At 39.6% G+C, this 22124-nt stretch overlaps 1 protein-coding gene across 1 annotated transcript in view; it reads right to left on the reverse strand.

Annotated features, from left to right (window-relative positions):
- The window catches only part of NKAIN3 (sodium/potassium transporting ATPase interacting 3), a gene marked incomplete at both ends in the record, with an annotated part of 513406 nt that overhangs the window by 125418 nt on the left and 365864 nt on the right, over nt 1-22124 (reverse strand). The window contains one exon of the mRNA XM_082675209.1: nt 15489-15686. Within this exon, the coding sequence (XP_082531335.1) occupies nt 15489-15686 (198 nt within the window). The remainder of the gene's footprint in view (nt 1-15488; nt 15687-22124) is intronic.

A 22124-nucleotide genomic window follows, 5' to 3' on the forward strand; every position in this document is an offset into this window, starting at 1 on the left:
AGTTTAACTGATTAATTAAAGCTGTTGTGTATCCTGAAGATTTTAGTTGTTCATATTTCATTGTCTGCATGTCTTCCTGATTATCTTTGCTACAAAGTAATAATTATGGATTGCAAATATTGCCTTGATTTTTATAGAAACCAATTTTAAACGAAAGAGCTATTTACATTAATCAATTTAAATAGAGAACACCACTTCCTCGTGGCTTTCTTGCTATCAATTTTACTTGTAGTCAAATGTGAATGGCTAATACTGCACTAATTGCTTTAAGTCATTATGAAATGACTATCAGTTGTGAACCATTAGAACGGCAGGATTTTCTAATCTGAGAAGGCATAACTTCTACTTCTAGATGATGCTTCTTTTAGGCTGACTATGTAAGTCTTGTGATACTTCTGGAAGTATTTCTCTATTAAAACTATTTTTAAAAATCTATGTTTGATTCCCATTATTTCTTATGTCGAGAAGAGATAAATTTACCAGTGGAGCAAAATTCCCAGACTCTCTCATCTCGGTAACTAGTAGCATCATCTACCCCACGGCTCAAATCCAAACCCCAAGCTCCATCCTTATTTCTTCCTTTTCCTCAAGAGAAGCCACTGCTTCTCTTCCTGCAAGAACCATTATCTAGACATTTCTATCTCTATTGCTACCATCCAAGTCCAAGCCATCATCTTCTCCCATGCAATGGGTTGCAAGAGCTTACAAAGTAGTTTCTTTTCTTCCACTCTTATTCTCCTCCAATCCATTCTCTAAGCAGCTCCAGATTGCTTTTCTAAATATAGATCATGCCACTCTCCTGACTGAAACACAGTAATATCTTCCTAGCATTTTATAATCCAACTCAAATTCTGTACCATCTTTAACCTCTACCAACTTCTCTGATTTCATCTTTCATCACTCTCTCCCGTGTTGTCTAAGTTCCAGCCATGTGAATCTTTCTGTTTCCTCTGGAATATTCCTAGTCCCACACTTTAAATGACTTCTTTTGTGTCTCTGCTCAAATGCCACTTCCTAGGATACGCCTTCTCTGATAAGTATTGAATAAACCAATTTGATCATTTACAGTCACTAAGTCCTTTTTTTGAATAGATATTTAGAGGAAGTCAAGGGCCAAAGTTTTTCTCTCTCACAAACTTACTACCTAAAAGCAAGCAAGTCTCAGTACAAACTCTGCCACACACATAGCAATATTTATTAGCAAATAGCACAAAACCAGTCACAAAACCTGTTCTGCCAGCTCAGTGAAGTCCCAGCTTTCTGGTTTTTGGGGGCATCTGAAAAGCTGCTTCCGACAATATTCTAGCAGCAAGATGCAGCCTTGCTTTGAGTTGGAGTCAGGCAGCAGAGTCCTCAAGTATCTGAACAAAGGGCTGGTGTGAACCCACACTCTAGAGCCCTGTTCCCCAGCGTGTAGGGCCAGTAGACTCACTAGACTCACATGCTCTGTGTGTGCAAAGCAGCATGAGTGCTTGAAGAATATTTCTAGTCAAGGCACATAACTTGAGAACCATTCATTTCACCAATAAAGCAACATTTCTATTATCAAGTATGCTAAATAAACCCTGTCTGGTGTTGATTACAGAAGAGAGGCTGACGGCTTTTGGAAGCTGCCTCTGATACGTGGGCTTTTGTTTAGGGTCGACCCTGTGATTAGGGTGCTGGAAGTGGGAACCCACCAGACAGAACTGCCTCTAGCCCCGCCCCCAGTGTGTGTAGTAACACTAATACACGTACATAGCACGCATGCTATACTGTGCTAAGGTGAATTACAGACAGCACAACACACTCCAACTCACCCCTTCACAGCACAGCGTATTTCTCCTTCCTATGACTTTTGAGTCTCTGCCATCGGCTGGCTTAGCTTTGCTTCCCTGTACGAATGTCTTACAAGCCAGTCATTTGCGATAAGACATTGAGAGCCTGTTATGTCCAAGGCATGTTGCTAAGCTCTTGAGGTGGAAAAAAAAAAGCAAAAAAAAAAAAATTGTTTTCCCTTTTTTATGTTAGAACAAACCTACTAGGAAAAATAGGGAAAACAAAACAAAACTAGAAAGTGAGCAACGGTAGAAAACAGTAGCCGTAAAGCGCTAAATGCTATCTGACCTGGTCCGTTTCCAGTCAGCCATCCCTCCCCTCATCGCCAGGCCCCAGGGCTTCATGCTTCCCGGCATTGACCAGATTTTCTGATTGCTAGGAAACGTTCTTTTACTTTCCTCCTCAAATTAAAATGAAACACACTCATAGTTTTTTTTATTATGTGATATACTGAATGAAATAACTTAGATGTACCCCCAGTGAGCCTCTGCTCGTGATTCCTCTCTTTCTGTAATGTTATCGCAATTTTACTTGTCAATTGGGCTCAAAATCTGAGCGTTATCTTTGGGATTTCCCTTTCTATTGCTTTCTTATCTAATCAGTGACCAAGTTCTCCTTACTTGATCTCTCTCCCTTCTGTTTCTTTTTTTTTTAATAATTTCATTTTTTAAGTTGAAGTATAGGTGATTTACAATGTTGTGCTAATCTCTGCTGTGCAGCAAAGTGACTCAGTTATATTCATATAGATATTCTTTTTTTTTAAATATTCTTTTCCTTTATGGTTTATCACAGGATATTGAATACAGTCCCCTCTGCTCTACAGTAGGACCTTGTTGTTTATCCATTCTATATATAATAGTTTACATCTGCTAATCCCAAACTCCCACTCCTTCCCTCCCCCACCCCTTCTGTTTCTTCAGTGTCATTGGCCTCCCTCTATTCTAGCTCAGGCTTCTTTACCTCTCAGCTGCCTGCACGGCTGTCCTCCCAGCTTTGTGTCTCCTGAACTCAAGGCTACAACCTAATTCACCTTCCTTAAGCACATTTCTCATTATGATACCCCCTTGACAAAGAGCATTCAATGGGTCCCTGCCTTGACTAAATTAAACGTTAAAATTTAGAAAGTTTCAACACTAAAAACAGTTCCTGTGTTTAGATTTTCTGAACAATCTATTCCCCGAAGGTTCTGTATAATTAAATTTGCAAGGCGTTATATTGATAAGTTTTCACAAAAATAAACATGTGTATGAAAGCTAAAAATTCAGATGATAATATTGGTGCTTTGGCCACAAGGTGCTGTTTTCACTTTTCATCTGTTATTTGGCTTGGAGGTGTTTCTGACTGCTGGGTAGAGAGTATAAGTTAAAAAAAAAATCACCTTACGCTTGTATTGTTTTACAATCTGTAGAAAAATGAATGTGAATGATCATGTATTTACCAATGATACTAGAGTGTTAAAATCTGAGGAGCCTTCTTAGAACTTTCCAGGGGCCATATTTTAAGTGGAGAATGCCGACAACCTTAACAAAATGACTACTATTGTTTAGTCCTGAATGCTACAAAATAAGTCCATGTTTTCAAAAATGCATACATATTGGGATTCTTGTGAATTCTTTTGGATAATTTTGTCTCTAATTTTCCATTCCCAGTCACTTATTGCCATGGGGAGGCTATACTGATTGAACGAGCCAGAGAGGGTAGTTCTTTATCGCAACAGGTAATTAGGTTTTAAAAATACAGATGTACCTTAAAAATGTTAAAAGCAAGAATAGAGTCAGGATTCAGCATGTGTCCAAATCTAAACTTGCCTGTTCTCTCTGTCGAAGCAGCTCTTCCCCCAGCTGCCATGTGGATGCAGACCCCTCTGCCCTCTTGGGGTTTATCTCCTTTGCCTCCCGTCACTGCCAAGTCTCAGTAATGTTTTTTAAATCTATCCTTTGATTTCCATTCTTACTGACACTTCCTAACTTTCCCTTAAGCCAGTATTTCCCAAAGTGTTTCCTTTAGAAAATTGTTTGGGAATGCAGTAGTTTTCTAGATTCAAAAACATGCTTAGTTTCATTTTGAAATAATTTCAGACTTACAGAAAAATTGAAAACAATTTCCAAAGAATTGCCGTATACCCTTCACCCTGATTCTTCAAATGTTAGCATCTTAATACATAGCCATGGTATGGTGATAAACACCAGGAAATTTAACATTGGTCCAACACTACTGTCTAATCCATAGACTTTACTCAATTTCCAAGTGTCCCACAAAGATCTTTTTTATTTTGGTCTAGTATCACATGTTTCATTTCATTGTCATGTTTCCTCAGTCTTCTTTAATCTGGAAGAGTCCCTCAAGTCTTTGTTTTTCATGATTTTTTAAAAATAAATTTATTTATTTTATTTATTTACTTTTGGCTGCATTGGGTCTTTGCACGGGCTTTCTCTAGTTGTGATGAGCGGGGGCCACTCTTCACTGCGGTACGCGGGCTTCTCACCGCGGTGGCTTCTCTTGTTGCAGAGCACGGGCTCCAGGCGTGCAGGCTTCAGTAGTTGCAGCACATGGCCTCAGTAGTTGTGGCTCGTGGGCTCTAGAGCGCAGGCTTAGTAGTTGTAGTGCACGGGGCTCAGTTGTTCTGCGGCATGTGGGATCTTCCAGGACCAGGGATCGAACCCGTGTCCCCTGCACTGGCAGGCGGATTCTCAACCACTGTGCCACCAGGGAAGCCCCATGATTGTTTTTTTTTTTTTTAAACAGCAGGATTTCTCAAACTTTAATATGCTCATTTTCACTGTGAATCTCCAAGGAGTGGACATAACATGACATCAGTCAAACGTATGTCACCATGGAATCTTTCTCAAGGTTCAATTTGTCGGACAGGTGTTCCAAGGACACTCTGGGACATATGGGTCCAGACTATGATGGACCATCCTGATATGTGTTTCTGCGGATGTGATCCATCCTACACACGACTATCAGAATAGCCTCCCTAGTTCAGAGTTGTGTGTAAGTCGTGACCTGCCTATAAACCCAAAATAGCTTGATTTCACTTAGGGTAAAGTCCCAAAGCCTTAACTTGGCATTCAAATTCCTCACCCCAAAGTTTCTTTCCAACTTAAGCCACTGCATCCATGCACATCCTCTTTTCTCAAGTCAAAGTGAATTACCCACCGCTCCCCTGGCTTCTTATTTTATTTCCCTGCTTAACGCTGTTCCTTCTGTCTGGAACACATGTGAGAAGTCGCCCAAGGTTCTCTCTGTTGTAGGATTCAGCTGCAGCCATGGGAACTCTGAACCTTGGTTTCTTCTGAACTTGCCTTTGACCAGTTGTAATAAGAATCAATCAAAACCCCTGCATGTCTGGACCTCTCTTTGGCCAAGGCAGCTCTGTTTCCTGGGATTGTGAACTCCAGAAGGAGTTTCTCTACCTTCTCATTAGGACAACTGACCTACTGCTTTTTTTTTTTCTTTCCTGAATGTCTCCATTTTTGCACTTTGTGATATGCTTGAATATTTTGTTTTTATGTATCTCGAGGTAATTAATTTTCAGAATTCTTAATTCTCCCTGTGGTGGCATGAATGAAAGCTGCTGTAAGCCCACCAGTAACTCATTTCGGATGTCCTTGAAATTCAGATCCCTCCTCTCGTGCCCAAAGCTCCTAGCACAGTGCTTTGTATAATGTAGGGGCTTCCTGGGTATGTTTTTTTGAATGAACGATACACTGCCTGTTTTCATTTAGAAAGAATACAAAAAGTGACATAAGATTTTCTTTATCGAATTTATATGCAATTTGATCTTCTAAAGGAAAAGGGTAAATGTTTTTGAATTAACTTTTGTTATTATGGAAACTGCTTTTTTTCAACCCAATAATTATTCCTACCTAGGGCTAAAGAGGAAACCTCTGCCAACATCTGAATGACATTAAACTACCCTAAGTAAAGCATTACTAAAATTACCTTTCTGGTTTCTAATTTCCCGATAAGCCTACAGTCACAATGTTTGCCTTGATTAATTATGAAACATAACTCAGATTTCCTGTATTAATGGTTTTGTGCTAGATATGATTTCTAATGAAGCTTTATGTTTCTCTGATAAAATCATATTTAAGTCTACCAAATGTCATAACTCACTTCTGCATTTAATAATCAATGTTTGGCAGATTATTTGAAACTAGTAGAGCAGTAATTATTTATGAAGACCTGCAAACATGTCTGGGATAATCATGATCATTTGAAAATCTGTGGTTGGAAACATATATGTCTGTGATGACTGATTAATATACAGAATAAAATCCAGTCATATACATACTATTAAGGAGAATGTTATGGTATAAGAGGATATGAATTTTAAATGTTTGTGTGTTTTAAGTTGTTCAAACCCATAGACGCCGTGTACAAGTGATAGACAACATTAGTGCTGTGTTAGATTTATGTAAGACCAAACATCTAAGCGCTGAGAATTGCTATCTGAAACCCAGATGTTTCCAAAACAAGGATATATATGTAGACAAAATAGATGGTGAATTGCCTAAGTTCCACTTAGGGTTTTATCAGTGGGCAGGTGAGGGCCTTCTACATATGAATTGTAAATCTGAAATTTTTGCTAAATATTGTACATGTATCTATAACAGATAGAAGTATTAAAAGTAACTATATGATAGAATATTTTTCAGCCATAAAAAGAAATGAAATTCTGATACATGCTACATGGATGAACCTTGAAAACATGCTAAATAAAAGAAGCCAGACAACAAAAAAACCCACATATTATATGATTTCATTTATATGGAATGTCTAGAATAGGCACACCTAAAGAGATAGAAAGTAGATTAGTTGTTGCTTAGGGTTGGGATAGGTAGTGATAGTCAAAGGGTGGAGGTTTTTTTTCAGGTGATGAATATCTTCTAAAATTGACTATGGTGATGGTTGCACAGATCTGTGAATATACTGAAAACTACTGAATTGTATGCTTTAAATGGGTGAATTGCATGGTATGTGAATTGTATTTCAATAAAGCCTTCAAAAATGTATGCACATTTCAAAGAAAGAGAACATAAACTGCATAGACATGAATACTGAGAAAGAAATGACTTAAAATCACAGTTCACCAAACAGACACTTTCAAACCCAAACAATTTTTTTTTTTTTTTTTTTTTTTGTGGTACGTAGGCCTCTCACTGTTGTGGCCTCTCCCACTGCGGAGCACAGGCTCCGAGGCCATGGCTCACGGGCCCAGCCGCTCCGCGGCATGTGGGATCTTCCCGGACCGGGGCACGAACCCGTGTTCCCTGCATCGGCAGGCGGACTCTAAACCACTGCGGCACTAGGGAAGCCCCATAACCCAAACAATTTTATTAACCAGATATACTCTGGTTCCTGAACATAAAGGTGTCTGCCAAACCCTTTCTAGTATCGTTGGCACGGCAGTACTTCCTCGACAATCACAAACTCTATTCAATATTTTGATGGTCCAATAAATGACTCCTTTACAGAACTTTAGATAAAAACCGATGATTCATTTTCCGAGGCTGGAATTGAATAGGGAGACCAGAGTTTGTGCAGAGGAGTAACTGATCTAAATACTCTATCCTTCTTGGTAGTGCTCAGAAATTGCCCCAAATTTGATGCGAGCAGAAATCATCCATTTCCTACAAAAATGGATTATTTGAGACAGGATGAATGGGGGAAGAATTTAGGGCAGGAGAGGTTGACGATGATTTCCTTCCTCTTAACTAGCACCTAGAATGCCCCAGCAAGCAAGCAAGATAAAAGAGTCTAAAAAAAAAGATAAAAGAGTCTGATATACTTAGTATTTTATAAGTGTTGAAATCCTCCTTTTTTTTTTTTTAACAACCAAAAGGTGGTTAGGAGATGTTTTCCAGCGTGAAATAAAACATTTTGAACTGTTCATTCCACAAATCTTTTAGCTATCAGATAATTATTAATTGCTCTCTATTACTTTAAAAACTGCCATGTAAAACCCATCAACACAGCAGGAGATTCCCCGCCTTCAGCCCTGAGAGAGGTTACCGGTAATCTCAGCTAAGGGCAGGAAGGAAATTGGAGGTTCTCTTTCCAATGTCATGAGGACGGTCAATGAAGTGGTCAAGACCAGGCACCCTGGAAACCACATGCCTGGGTGTCAGCTCCAGCTTCACTCACTCGCAGGCTATGTGACTTTGGGCAAATTAGTGAACCTCTTTGTGTGTCTTAGTTTCACATTTGAAAATGAATAAAATAATACCTACTTGTTGGGTTATTTTGAGCATTAAATGAGTTCATATTTGCAAAGCACTCAGAGCAGCTCCAAGCACATACTAACAGTTTGTTAAATAAAGGAAATGTTAACTCAGAAGTAAGACCTAAAAGAAACCCACTTTTAATTATATTTGCATTTTTGGAGGGGTACAATTGATAGCAATTGGAACTTATTTCATAAGCTTACTTCTTGACTTGCATTCTTACACTGTGTGAGTGTATGTTATGAATTAGCAATAGTATTATCCGCTCCTGTGACCGTGCTATTTACTCTAAGCAGATGGAATAGATATTCACACAGTCTTTTGAGGATAAAGATTCCGTGGGATACCTTGTGGTCTAATATTACTGTTCACCCTTCTCTATTGAGTTTTAATTTATCTTTAAGCTGAAGATGTCTGATATGAAAGACAGAAAACAGGGATGAATGCTGATGATGGGACTAGACGGATGCAATGCAAAGAACACAGGCATGACAGAAAACCACTTCTCAGGGCACTCTGATGCCCAGCTCTGACCATGGTGACAGCCTCCAAAGACACTGAAGAATGAGACTTTGTCACCTATCAGATATGAATGAAAATACCTTGACAGTGAAGGTTCAAGACTATATGTAAAATTAGCCCCAAAGAGTTGTAGATAAGGTGAGTCTCAAGTGATGTAGAGAAGGTGAGTTTTAAAGGTTTAGAGATTAGAATTTGTCTACTAGTTATAAAAATGAGTTCCTTTAAAATACACATATCTTGTTTAATAGTTAACATGAGTATATGTGTCTGTTTACCCACAAATAATGAATCCTGAAAATGAAAAAAGGCCTTAAGTTGCATATTCATTATTACTGACCTATTGACCTCAGAACTGGGCAGTCCACTGAAATGGAATATCTAGTAATAACGAAGATTTAAGAGTGCCTCCAAATAATTAAATAAAAAATTATGAGATTTGCAAATGTTTCATAATCTAAGAAAAACGATCATAACACCTCTTCTGCTCTTCTACACAAATCATGCGATGATGAAACACATGAATTATTAATGAAAATGTGATACATATGTAAAACCATCTTTGGGGAAAACACACGCTTAATGCTACATCTTTTTTTGCATCTTACCTCTCCTCCTTGACTGATTATTTAAATCATAAATACCTTTCCATGTCTTATATATGGTGTTTAAAATTAACATAATGATTGTTACTACCTAATTATCATGTTAGTACATTGTAAATTGCTGTACTATGTCTTTAATAGTATATGTTTAGACATAGCTAGCTAGGTTTGCTATCATAAATAACAGTAAAAAAAAAAAAAACGTAGTGCAGGTAGCTCTTTGTTTCTGTTGAATCATTTCCTTGGGAGAAACTTCATTGAGTGAGGTTACAGGGCCAAAAGGTAGGGACATTTAATGGTCCTTGCAGTAAAGAATGCTTTTTCCAATAAGCAAGTAACAATTTATTATTAATGCTATATGTTATTATTTTAAAAATTTGCTAAGTTAAATAATTTTTCAAATTAATTTGCATGTATCAAGTTACTATCAAGAATAATCATATTTTAGACCTTTATAATTTGGATTTTCTCTCATGTGATTACATTTATTCATAGACTTAATTATTAAATGTGTATGTTATTATTCATTTAAAAGATTTCATCAGGTCTATGGATAATGACCCTTTGTCTGTCATATGTGACGCAAATATGACTTTTAGCCACTTGTTTTATTTTAGATTTGTAAGATTTCATGTTCAGATTTTTGGTAATTAAATGTGTAAAGTATAGTATGGCAGAATGAGATTAAAGGATAATGGAGATTTTTGCAACCAGAAATATTTTATCCATATTCTCTCGTAGAAAAAGGAAATGCTGTGTTTTGGGCTGTAGTATTTAATTTCATATACTGTATATGTTTCCTCGTTAAATCTGTGGTGGTACATTTCCAGAGTGAGAATCCAAAGTGATCTGAAAATATGTACAGTACAGTGCTTGGAATTTAAGTGGACATAATTTTAAATTTTCACCGCAAACTGTTTTGATACTCTCCTTAATGGGAGCAAAGCAACAAAGATAAGCTAAACTCTCAAAATAAAGCACACATGGATGCGGAAGAACAAATTCGAAGGTAGAGTTATGGTCTCGCACCAGACTGACTTTCCTTTTCCCTGCACCTGGGTACCCTCACCAGTCCAAACACCTGCATCAGAAATAATTTTCATGCCTATTTTCTCTTTAGGTTCTCTTTACCAAATGGTATGAAACAAAATCAAGACACAGCCACATTAAATTATGTACAACGTTTAAAAATCATGCATTCTGTGGACTGTAAAACTAAAATGCAGAGAATTTATACAACAATTTACTGAACAACTCTGAGTGAGTGGCTTACTCTGAGCTGGGTACAGCCCTAGGTATTACGGATACAGGGTGAACAAGGGATTATGATCAGAGCGCTCAGGAGCTTCCAACTGGTCTTTAACTGGTTACTTCAAACCTTGTTTCACTGTAGTGACTCTGAGACTTTCCACAAAAATCTGAAACACATTCAGTTAGCCAAATGCTCTTGAGAGGCATAGGTTGGAAAGAACTCTAGGAAACCAGAATGAGGAAAATAGATACATATTAAATAAAGTTCAGTCCTCAGAATAGAAATGTATGATTTCATGTCCCATGAAGATCATAGGAATGACATTTTTCATGCAGGAAACAGGTGTCAGATACGGGATTAATGAACTAAGGTTTCAATACATAGAGCATTGCCAGGATGTATCCCTCTAGTCTTTGAAGAAGGACCAGCCCGGGTAGGGCAGGGACAGGCAAAGAGCAGTTGTAGTAACAACAGCACCGTTAGCAACACAGAGCTATTGAGTGCTTCGTGCCAAGCACTGCAGAATATTTTGCCTACATCCCCTTCCTTTGCCAGATGAAGGGAATCTTCCCTCTGGCTCCAGCATTTTGTCTGTGCATTCACCCCTGCCAGTGTTTGATCAATGGATTCTTCCTGTTGTGTTTACCCACTTCAGACGTTGGAAGTGTTCATTCGTCATTTATTCATTCACTAAATATTTAGTGCCATCACTCTGCTAGTGACTGGGACCACGGAATTTAACAGGGGAAAAAAGGACACTATACCAGCCTTCAATGAACTTTCTTTCTGGAACGTAGACAGACCAGAGACTCAATGACTCTAAAACAGTGTGCACATGGCAGGCCATCTGGTAGAGCCTGGGGGTGCATGAGATGTACAGGTCTACGAAATGCTCTCAGTGACACATGCACAGTTATTTAGTATAACGTGTGTCATAAATTATAAAATACATAACTATAATATACAATTGACATTGTATTATACTATATATTATATATCATGTTAGATATATTGTATCTTATATATATCCAAAATCATTATATTTAGGTGAGTTAACAATCCAAATGTCAATCAATAGGGGACCATTAAAATAAACAATGAAACACTGATGCGCTGATATGGAAACAGCTCCAAAATATATAATAAGTAAAAAAAAGGAAAGTCTCAGAAGAATGCATATCATATGCTGTTTTTTGTGAGGTGCAGATAAGAATACAGAGTCACATTTTCTTATATTTGCCTAAAGACACTTTGGAGTCATACGCATGACACTAAACAAACAAGACAAAACGGGGTGGGTTGCCCGATGCGGAGCAGAGATGGGGGCCCCAGGCAAATGGGGACACAAGGGAAGGAGGGAGGATTTTCACCGTACACATTTTTATGTTTCTGAATTAAGTGAATGTATTGTCTATTTAAAAAAACTAAACTAACATATCCTGGAACTTTTGGAGGAAAGATATCTACTTGTGGACCGTGGCCGGTGGATGAAGAGTTGGTGGGGGAGGACCCACTCCCAGCAGAGTGCTGCAGGCCGGGCTGCAGGCTCGCCTGCCAACAGGTCACACTCTGCATGGGTGGCAGCTGGGCTCCTGTCCGGGAGGGTCAGGAGACCAGCGTGGGAATCAGGCAGGGGCAGGTCATGAGGGCCTCAGCTGACAAGGTGCAAATTCGGATTTCATCTCCAAGGTGACGGGAATCACCGAAGGGTGATCAGAAGGAAAGTGAGTAATCACATCTGCACTTCCGCATCATGTCTCCAGGAGCAAAGTGCAGGCGTGACACTGGGCGGGGCAGAGCTGGGGCGGGGAGACTGATACTCAGATAACTGGCCATGCTTCAGGTGAGGTGGAGATCCCGCAGCCTTGATCCCGGCTGCTGCCTTTGAAGATGTTGGCATCATCCCCTCCTAAATGAAACGTGCCCCTCCCCTCAAACTCCCACAGCCTTTCCTGGGATTCCACTTGATCTTCAACTTGGTTTCGTTCACAATTGGCAGGAGGCCTCGGGGAGAACTGAGTGGGGTGCGGATGCTCTCAGAGCCTGTGTGGGACCCTATCCCTTCTTTCTGAGCTCTGCTGTTTTTGTCTGTTTCCATCAAGCTTGTACACATTTCCTGTTGAATGCTTATGACTGGGATTTCGTTTCTTCCAGTTCCAAGCCCTGCTGTTAGGCGGGACAATCATACAGGTGGTGTCCACCATCAGAGCTGTATCCGCGGGTAAGTCACTCAAACACTTCCCTCTCAACTTGCCAGAGAACTGCTGCCCTGAAACCCGTCTCCACCATCCTGGCCGCCCTTGCCGGCCCCTCCCTGTGTCCTTCTAGATATTCCTGGGCCTTCAGCAATTATAGGGGTAACCCCTGGAGCAGCAGGGCCTCTGGAACTCTGCCTCATCTCAAAGCCCTTCGCCTGTTTGCTTCGTTGTTGCCCATGCAGGGGCTGTTAAATCTTGCAACTGTTACTTTTTCCACTAATAAGACATCTCAGCACATGCTAAGCATCTCAGCACACGCTGAGATACAGGAAGTATTCCCATATCATCAGATTTTAAAAAATCACAGTTCTAATCATTGTAGACATATTCGTATGAAATAAGTGGAAAATAAAAGAAAATTATATGCAATCAACCACAACAATAATACATAATTTGATCGTTGTGAAACAAAGTCAGGATATATTTCATTTTAACATAAAAAGAAAAAATATTGAAAATCCTGTCTGGCAGGTATATTATACAAAAAAAGTCAGAGATCAGCAACTTATATTTTTACTGCTGGAAGGCTGAACAAGATAATGAGGACTCTGTATGCAGGTGGACAGCTCTGAACGTTCACTAAACAAATGTGCTGAGGAATTAATTTATAAGTGACAAGTACTTATAGGTGGCAACATACACTTAATTTTGTACTTTTCTCTAAAGTAGGTTTTTAATGTTAGTTCAGCTTCTTATCATACTTTCACCTTGCTGTTCATTTGAATTGGAGTTACTATGGAGAAATGACTTTCTGATTCTACAGCATTCTACTGCATTCTAAAAACTTGGAAATCATGCCATCATGCCACAAAATGGGTTGGCAATTTTCTATGCATTTTTTTTAAAGGAGGGGAATCTGTTCACACATGAAGGATTCTAGAAAAATGTTTCAGTGTTACAAAATTTAATAAGAACTTTTAGAACCTAGGACAATTTCACCTTAAAATAGACTGAAACATTTTAAAAGAAAATTTGCCTCCATGTTTTTTTTTAAATTCAGAGGTTTAAACATATACAGTTTGCCACAATTTCATATGTAACTGCCAGGAGAGTAAAGAAAGACCAGAGAATAGGGAAAGGTTGATAAACATATATTGACAAGTGACAGCATATAGAAACCAAGAATAATCAGATTCCCTGTTACATTTCTGAAAGAAAATTCCTTAGCATTGTGGTCCAACCTCTTTGAATTTAGGGTAGAATTTGCCTTTCATTGAACTAGAACACTAAAAGATCTTTGAAGTATTTTATTCTAGTCTTTAGTCTTTCTAGAAAATTATAATTCAAATATGCTCTAAAACACTATTTTAAACCTTGACATATGCAGGTTAAAGAACAATAGTTAATAAATTATGTAAAGGCAGGTAAGACTGCTACATTGATGGCTCCAAATGAGCTATGTCTCCTGATACTCTCACCTTTCTAGAGGCCCCTCCCACAATGATACTGGCTTGGTCACATGACTTTCTGTAGCCAATGGGACAACAGTAGACATTACTCTCAAGTAGAGGCTTGATAAATGCTTGCATGTTGGGCTTCTCTTTTTGGAACCCAGCAGCCTGGCTGCAAGAAAGTCTGTCAAGTTTTCTTCAAAAAGAGAAGCCATGTGGAGGAGAATGTGGGTCAACAGCCAGCACCAGACATATAAGTGAGGACTTCTAGAATATTCTAACCACAGCAGAGCTCCTGGCGGAAGGTTCACGTGAGTGACCTGGCTAGTACCATGTGAAACAGAGCAATCCAACTGAGCCCTGCCCAAATTCCTGAGCCACAGGACTCTAAGCAACACACTGATACTGTTTTAAGTAAATACAGTTTGGAGCAGTTTGTTACATAGCAGTAGATAACAGATACAGTAAGTGTTAGCAGGGACTCCTAAAGATCTTTCTGGAAATAATTCCAAGGTACATTCTTCATTGACATACACCTCTCGTACTTCTGTCATCTATTTATTTATTATTGAGCCTGTCTTTCTCATTCTGACTCTAACTCTAACCAGCTGGATAGAAGAACTGAGATGGTTGGTTCATGTGAAAAGTGTTGTGAGAACGGCTTTATTGCATATTGACTCAAACAAAATGCCAAGTCCTTGTCGGATCTCAAAGAAACAGCATTCTTGAAGATGGTATATATCTTAAATTAATTCCACTCCACAGCGTGGTCAAACTGTGGCTGGGACAGTCTGGTGGAAAGAAAATGTCTTTAAGGAATTCCTAGCACATACGCCTTCTGTGGTCCAATCAGACCACTGCCTCTCTGTTTCTCTATATGGAACTGTATCCTCACAACCAATTTCAGGCACTAAAATGTGTAGGACTCTCTGGAGGAATTTGTTTTCTTAAGAAATAATTATTTGAAATATGAGGTTTATTAGATTGAGAAAGACATCGGGTGTATTTTCATCCTTCTTTCTTTGGAACTAACATGACTTAATAAAAGAATGCATTAGAAGTAGTTGCAGCAGTAGAAGTATATTAGGAGAAGAGCCCACAGTAGTGAATGGGCAATGTACCACTTCTGGGGGATGGTGGTAGTATTCCACTGAACTGTGGGGATTGTATCTCAAGTTAGAAACTACAGCAACTAACTGGTCTAAAAACAAAGTGTCTGGATACCAAGAGGAAAAAGATGTCACCTGCCATTAAGCATAGCTACCGTTAGCATCATCGCTGCTATTTCCATTGTTTAAAGGATGTTCTCTGTGTGCTTATCTACGGCATTATCTACCGGTGGGGGTGTATGGACAGAAAGTTTAGATATAAAATGCCATTAAAGAGAGTCCTGATCGGACAAACGTGATACTTACAGAGAGTAGTATTTGGACAGCACTGTGGATGACCTCCAGGTACTGGAAGTCGATGATGCAACCAGTGACGGAGACATACGTGTAATCGTCCATCATGCCGTGGGCTGACGGGGGCAGCACTCTTCGGACACAGCCAGGCCCGTGTTCCCGCCACCACGACCGGTGTACAGAGATGTTGAATGTCATTAGATCTGTATCCTAGGATATAAGGAGACAAGAGAGCAAAAGGAGACAATCATATCACATCACATCTTTGATTTTCACTTTAGGAAGAATTCAGGATGAATGAAATTGTTGAAATGGTTTAAATTTCTAGTAAAAAGTGACAAAAGACAAAGTTAACATTGGCGACATGTATATCATATGGCTAAATGAAATAGCTCATTTTTCACATCGGTTATAGTTATTCAATGTGGTGATATAATTCTTTGAATAATAACATTTCAAGGTTAGCACACATCAAAATTCCAGAGATGACATGTTTATTTAAAAGTTCCTATGTTTATTTAAAAATTATATTGTCCACATTGAAATTTTCTTCTGTATTTTCTTGTTGCTCCATTGCCATTGGCATCACCATCATATGCTAACATTTATTGAGAGATTTTTTTTTTTTTTTTTGCGGTACGCGGGCCTCTCACTGTTGTGGCCTCTCCCGTTGCGGAGCACAGGCTCCGGACGCGCAGGCTCAGCGGCCATGGCTCACGGGCCCAGCCGCTCCGCGGCATGTGGGATCCTCCAGGACCGGGGCACGAACCCGCGTCCCCTGCACCGGCAGGCGGACTCTCAACCACTGTGCCACCAGGGAAGCCCTATTGAGAGATTTTTTGCCTGATAGACATTGTTCTGAGCACTTGTCACACGCTATGTGTTCTTGCACGTACTATCATCATCCTAACTTACAGTAGGCTGAATAATGGTCTCCCCAAAATACATTTATGTCCTACTCCCTGGAACCTGTGGATTTTACCTTATATGGCAAGAAAAGGACTTTGCAGATGTGATTGCATTAAGGGTCATGAGATGGGGGTATTATCCTGGATTATCTGATGGGCCCTAAAGACAATCCCATGTCTCCTTATAAGAGGGAGGCAGAGGGAGAGTAGACAGACACAAGGAGGAATAGAAGGACAGTGTGACCACAGAGGCAGAGCTTGGAGTGATGTGGCCACAAGTCCAGGAATGTTGGCTGCCACCAAAAGCTGGAAGAGACAAGAAAGGATTCTCCCTAAAACTCCAGAAGGAGTGCGGCCCTGCCAACATCTTGATTTCAGCCCAGTGAAACTGAGTTTCAGACTTCGGCCCGAAGTCTGAAAATAAGCTATGAGAATATAAATTTCTGTTGTTTAAGACACCAGGTTTGTAGTATTTGTTGTATAACGATCATAAAACAACAACAACAACAACAAAACAAAACTAAAACAGGTGAGGAAAGAAAGGCAAAATAAATTGCCCAACTTCGTTAATAAATAAATTAAATGAACTGCCTATGTAGTGGTAGATCCAGACTTGACCCTATGCAATCTGTACTTTTAGCTGTGACGTGATGTTATCCCATTACCAACTATGTTCCCCTGCCCAACCCCTTACAATTCCTCATACCCTGAAGGGAGCTAGATCCCTCCTCCCAAGTTGTTTCCAAAAAATGCCACTACAGCTGAGCAAAAGAACAAAGAAGGCAATCCTTGACTTTTACATATCAAAATAGGCTTTCAGAGCTCTAAAGAGAAACACCAGTGCAGGTGTTTAATTCTCAAGAGATGCCCCTTAGTATTTGCAGTGTCAGCCATGAAGAACTAAGGCTATAACATTTTTGTCATAAACAATAGTTTGAAAAGAATAGATGAAGAACCAGACTCTTGACTCCCAGATAAGCTAAAGATTACAGCTGCCCGTGTGGAGCAGGAAGGAGGAGGTGTGATGATGGAGAGATGGCAAGGGCGCCTGTGGACTGTAGGCCGTGGACCGGGGACAGTGGATCGGCAGGGGAGCCGAGGACGCAGGAGCAGGTCCATTTCCCAGCCCCCACTCCACGCGAGTGTGTTGTCACTGGTGCCAGGGGGACCTGTTGAGTGGACACCACACGTGGCTTTTGCTCAGCCGCCCAGGGGCCGCCCACCGATGGTGCAGCACAAATAACGCACATCTGTGCATCCCAGTGTCCCTCGGAGGACAAGTCCCCATCTCAGTGGCATAGGACACTCCTAAGTACCAGAAATTGGGAACTCTGAAAACTTAGGGGAAGCCGGTGTGAAATGGAAAGTTCTTGAACTTCGAGGTGTCTGGGACTGAATAAAACCAGCGTGGGAGCCCCTCACCTGCTGTTACTCCCTGCTGTATGTGGTACCCACACTGCAAGGTAAGAAACATTTCCAGTTTAGGCTGGTAGGCAGTTATTTCACAGTTTTAGCTTCTCCTCAACTCAAGTAATTCAAGCACCATTATAAGTATGCCTCTGATTAGATCAATAATAAAACATTTTCTATCTTTTTTGTTTGTTTTTCTTGGTTATGGTTTGCTGCACATATCATTCAGTTACCTTCACAGTTACAGAATTTTATGGATAATAAAACATTTTACATCATTTTTTTTTTTTTGGTTGTTGGTTGGCTACATGTACCCTTTGCAGTTACCCTCTAGAGGGAAAATATTATAGAAAAATATAATTGCTTTCGCACGTGAATTCAGTTTCATACAAAGCAATTTACCTACAGGCAAACTGCATGCTGCTCCCTTTCCCGGCCAGCAGATTTAATCTCTTATAGTTAGCCTTGGTCACTACAGAAAAACGATTATTTCCAATTTTAATAGAATTCATTAGGTTCAGGATAAACTAGTATGACCTCAAAATCCATAGCAATTTCTATTCTTTACGCATTCTTACCTAGTGGCCTTTTCTGTTGCAGGACTGTAAGTTCCTTTCAGTATGACTTTGACTGAAATTTATATTATCCAAATAAAAGAAAAGTGAATTTATGAACTAATGACACATATTTGTTACACTCACAGAACTCTCTCAGTGCAGTTCTCACTTGATTTGTTGGCACTGTAACGTATTTATAAACTGTTCTATTCTTTGCAATGACTGCATTAAAATTCGAATGAGAAAATCAATAGCATCAAATTATACTTAAAGTTTAGACCTCTTAAATTTGGTATAAAATTTTATCACAAGTTTGTGTCTGATTTCTATCTCCTTCAGTAGTTAGATTTCAAACATTAAAAAACACCTTAACACATAATAAACTCAATTTCCTATGTCAGGCACGTCAAAGGAAATGCAACTCAGAAAACTACGATCTTTTAATAAAGAAAAAGTAAATAAATAAATGCAGAAGTTCATTTATTTTGTTGACATTTTGGCTATCATATCAAAGCGTGTAGTTTTCAAACACACGGGTTAGTGCTAAACCATAGGTCAACAAAGTAACCTTAAAAATAATTGAGTCTCTCAAATGTCATTTCTTTTCCATTTCTTGGAATTAGAATATTATCTGAGAATTTAAGCACACCATGGTTAAGAAAATTGACAACTGATGTCTTTGCCATTGTCCTTAGAATTTAAGAGATATGGATAACGGTATTTGTATTTATGCAAGTGTATGTGATTACCAAGGGACAGTTTGTAAAACAAGGAGGAAGAAAGCAAGGAGAGAGAGAAGAAACATGAAGGGTTTGGGAGGTGTGAGGACAGCCTGGAGAGACAGAGCATGTCCAGGCCAACAGGAGAAAGAATTTCAGGGAAGTTGGTAATGCCAGAGGCAAAAACTCCTCCTAAAATAAAACAAACAAACAACAACAACAAAAAAAAGCAGCACTGAATTTGCTGAGCGGTGGGCAATGGGGACCTTACAAAATGCAATGCCGGCAGAGTGTTGGGAGTGAAAAACTGTATTTCAAGGAACTGAGGGGATTGAGAAGAGAGGATTCGGTGTTTTTCATGAAGTTGGGAGTCCAGGTAGTAAGAACATGGGGTGGACAAGAGTCAATCCGTGCGTCTACTCACACTCGCAAAGTTATGACTTAAAATTATTCCAGAACACTGCTTTTCCCTGAATATCTACTCAACTAAATACTGTTTAAAAGCCCTTTCATCTCATTAGTGTGAATCTCAAACTTGTTCCCATTTTCTTCAAGTACTTGAGTAAAAAAAAAAAAAAAAAGAATTTCCAGAATTCTTTGAAATGCTCATTAACTGTGTACGTGGATATGCCTGCCCACATTTTATTCCCAGTAAGTGTAGCTACAGTATTGGAATCGGCTTACACCCTGAAAAATTCAATACTCACTTTCTATTACAGTAGACCACTACATAATTTTTCATTAATCAAAGAACTAGTCTTTCTCTTATTCTTCTTTGTTCTTTTAATCATCTGCTTTTTTTGGCATGTATCTAATTTAATTTTAGCTAATCCTCTTTATTTCTAGAAATGGACTCCCAACTACTAATAATCATTTTTTTCCTTTTTCCTTAGTTGTGGCTGGAAGGGTCATTGAATCCAATTTTGTATGGCTATCTACTCTGTCTTTTCACTGTCTTTTGTCATAAGCCAGCCCATGTGCAAGTGAAAATGTGACTTTGAAGAGATGTCCACAAGTATGTAAGAAAATAGATTTTGCTCAATTTTAGAGTTAGCTTTGGGTTTACATTTATATAATTAAATTCATGTCAGTTGAAATTTCTTTTGAAATACTGTTTATCTCAGAATAGGAATTAGAAAAATTAAAACAAATGTTTTACATTTCTAATAATTTTCTTTTCACTGAAGCACCAAACATTTCAGAGAGCACTGTAGATCTATATCATAAAGGACAAACACAGTGCTTGGTAGCGAGGTTTACGTGTTTGGAGCCCATTATACGAAGACTTAGCATCAGTTTAATTACTGATATATCAATAATTACATGTTATTTTCCTATATTAAAAGCAGCTCTTAGGGATAAGCTTAAAAGGTTTTCAAGCTTCCATTTGAAAGTGTTTGTCAGTTACTGTTGCTTTCTTTCTTTTTTTTTTTTTTAATAAATTTACTTATTTATCTACTTTTGGCTGTTTTGGGTCTTCGTTGCTGTGCGCGGTCTTTCTCTAGTTGCGGTGAGCGGGGGCTACTCTTCATTGCAGTGTGAGGGCTTCTCATTGTCGTGGCTTCTCTTGTTGCGGAGCACAGGCTCTAGGCGCGCAGGCTTCAGTAGTTGTGGCATGTGGGCTCAGTGGTTGTGGCTTGCGGGCTCTAGAGCTCAGGCTCAGTAGTTGTGGCACACGGGCTTCGTTGCTCCGCAGCACGTGGGATCTTCCTGGGCCAGGGCTCGAACCCGTGTCCCATGCATTGGCAGGCGGATGCTTAACCACTGTGCCGCCAGGGAAGCCCCCTACTGTTGCTTTCTTAGAGAATTCTTCCTGCAAGCCATAGCACATCATAATTATTTAGGCCCATGCCACTGGTGTTGAATATAAAGAACAGTCTGCAGAGTGAGGAGCAGCCATCGATCATTTTGATTTTGTTTCTTATCCTTACAACTAGGTATTGATAGGGCTTTTTTTTTTTTTTCTTTTTTTTTGGTACGCGGGCCTCTCACCCCTGTGGCCTCTCCCGTTGCGGAGCACAGGCTCCGGACGCGCAGGCTCAGCGGCCATGGCTCACGGGCCCAGCCGCTCCGCGACATGTGGGATCCTCCCGGACCGGGGCACGAACCCGTGTCCCCTGCATGGGCAGGTGGACTCTCAACCACTGCGCCACCAGGGAAGCCCGCTACTGGATTTTTTGAGGCACAAACTCAATTAAGAATTGAGAAAACCTAAAAAAACCCCAGAAGGTCACTGAACATCCATTATTGCTAGTGGGAGTGTGAATTTGTGCAGCCACTTTGAAAAAAGTTTTGTATATCCACTGTCGCTAGATAAATGTATGCCTTATGACCTAGTGGTCCCACTCTTGAGTAGGAATGTATTATCAAATGCATTTCTTAAGAAAGGTAAGTATGGAGAGAATCAGCCATCTTTCTCATGTGTTTATTAAAATAACTGAGACACTGCAAAACAAGGAGGAAAAGAACCATGGTGAAAGGCTGAATTTCTTTCCAAAACCATTGGATGCTGTGGAAGGATCCAAACGAACACCCCCCCACCCCCCCTCACCCCCAGTTTTCTAATAATGACTTTAAAGAAATCACTAGTCCCATTAGAGGAAATGATATAAATGAAGCCCACCTCCTGCAGGGCCACCTTGAAGGGGGTAGGGGAAATACATCGAGAAATTTACAAAAGTCTGCAATTTGCAGGAAGACTTTTGTTTTTCTTTTAAATGTCAACCTCCCCTTCTCTTATCCGTGTTTACTTTGTAGTTGTCCATTCATTAGCCGTGTCTTGTTTTATGCTGATTTGCTTTTTTAAAAAAATCCATATGTGTGCACTTTTTAAAAATCCATATGCACAGCACTTTTCTAGAAGGACAAACTTAGTAGTGGCTTCCTCTGGGGGAGAGGCATTGAAGGTTTGGGGTAGGAGATTTACTTTTTGTTCTAAGTCTTTTGTATTGTTTGAATTTATTACTGTGTATATATACAGTAGTGCCTTTTTTTTTTTTTTTTTTTTTTGCGGTACACGGGCCTCTCACTGTCGTGGCCTCTCCCGTTGAGGAG

Source organism: Grampus griseus (genome assembly GCF_964374135.1).
Source record: "Grampus griseus genome assembly, chromosome: 17".
Classification (NCBI taxonomy): domain Eukaryota; kingdom Metazoa; phylum Chordata; class Mammalia; order Artiodactyla; family Delphinidae; genus Grampus; species Grampus griseus.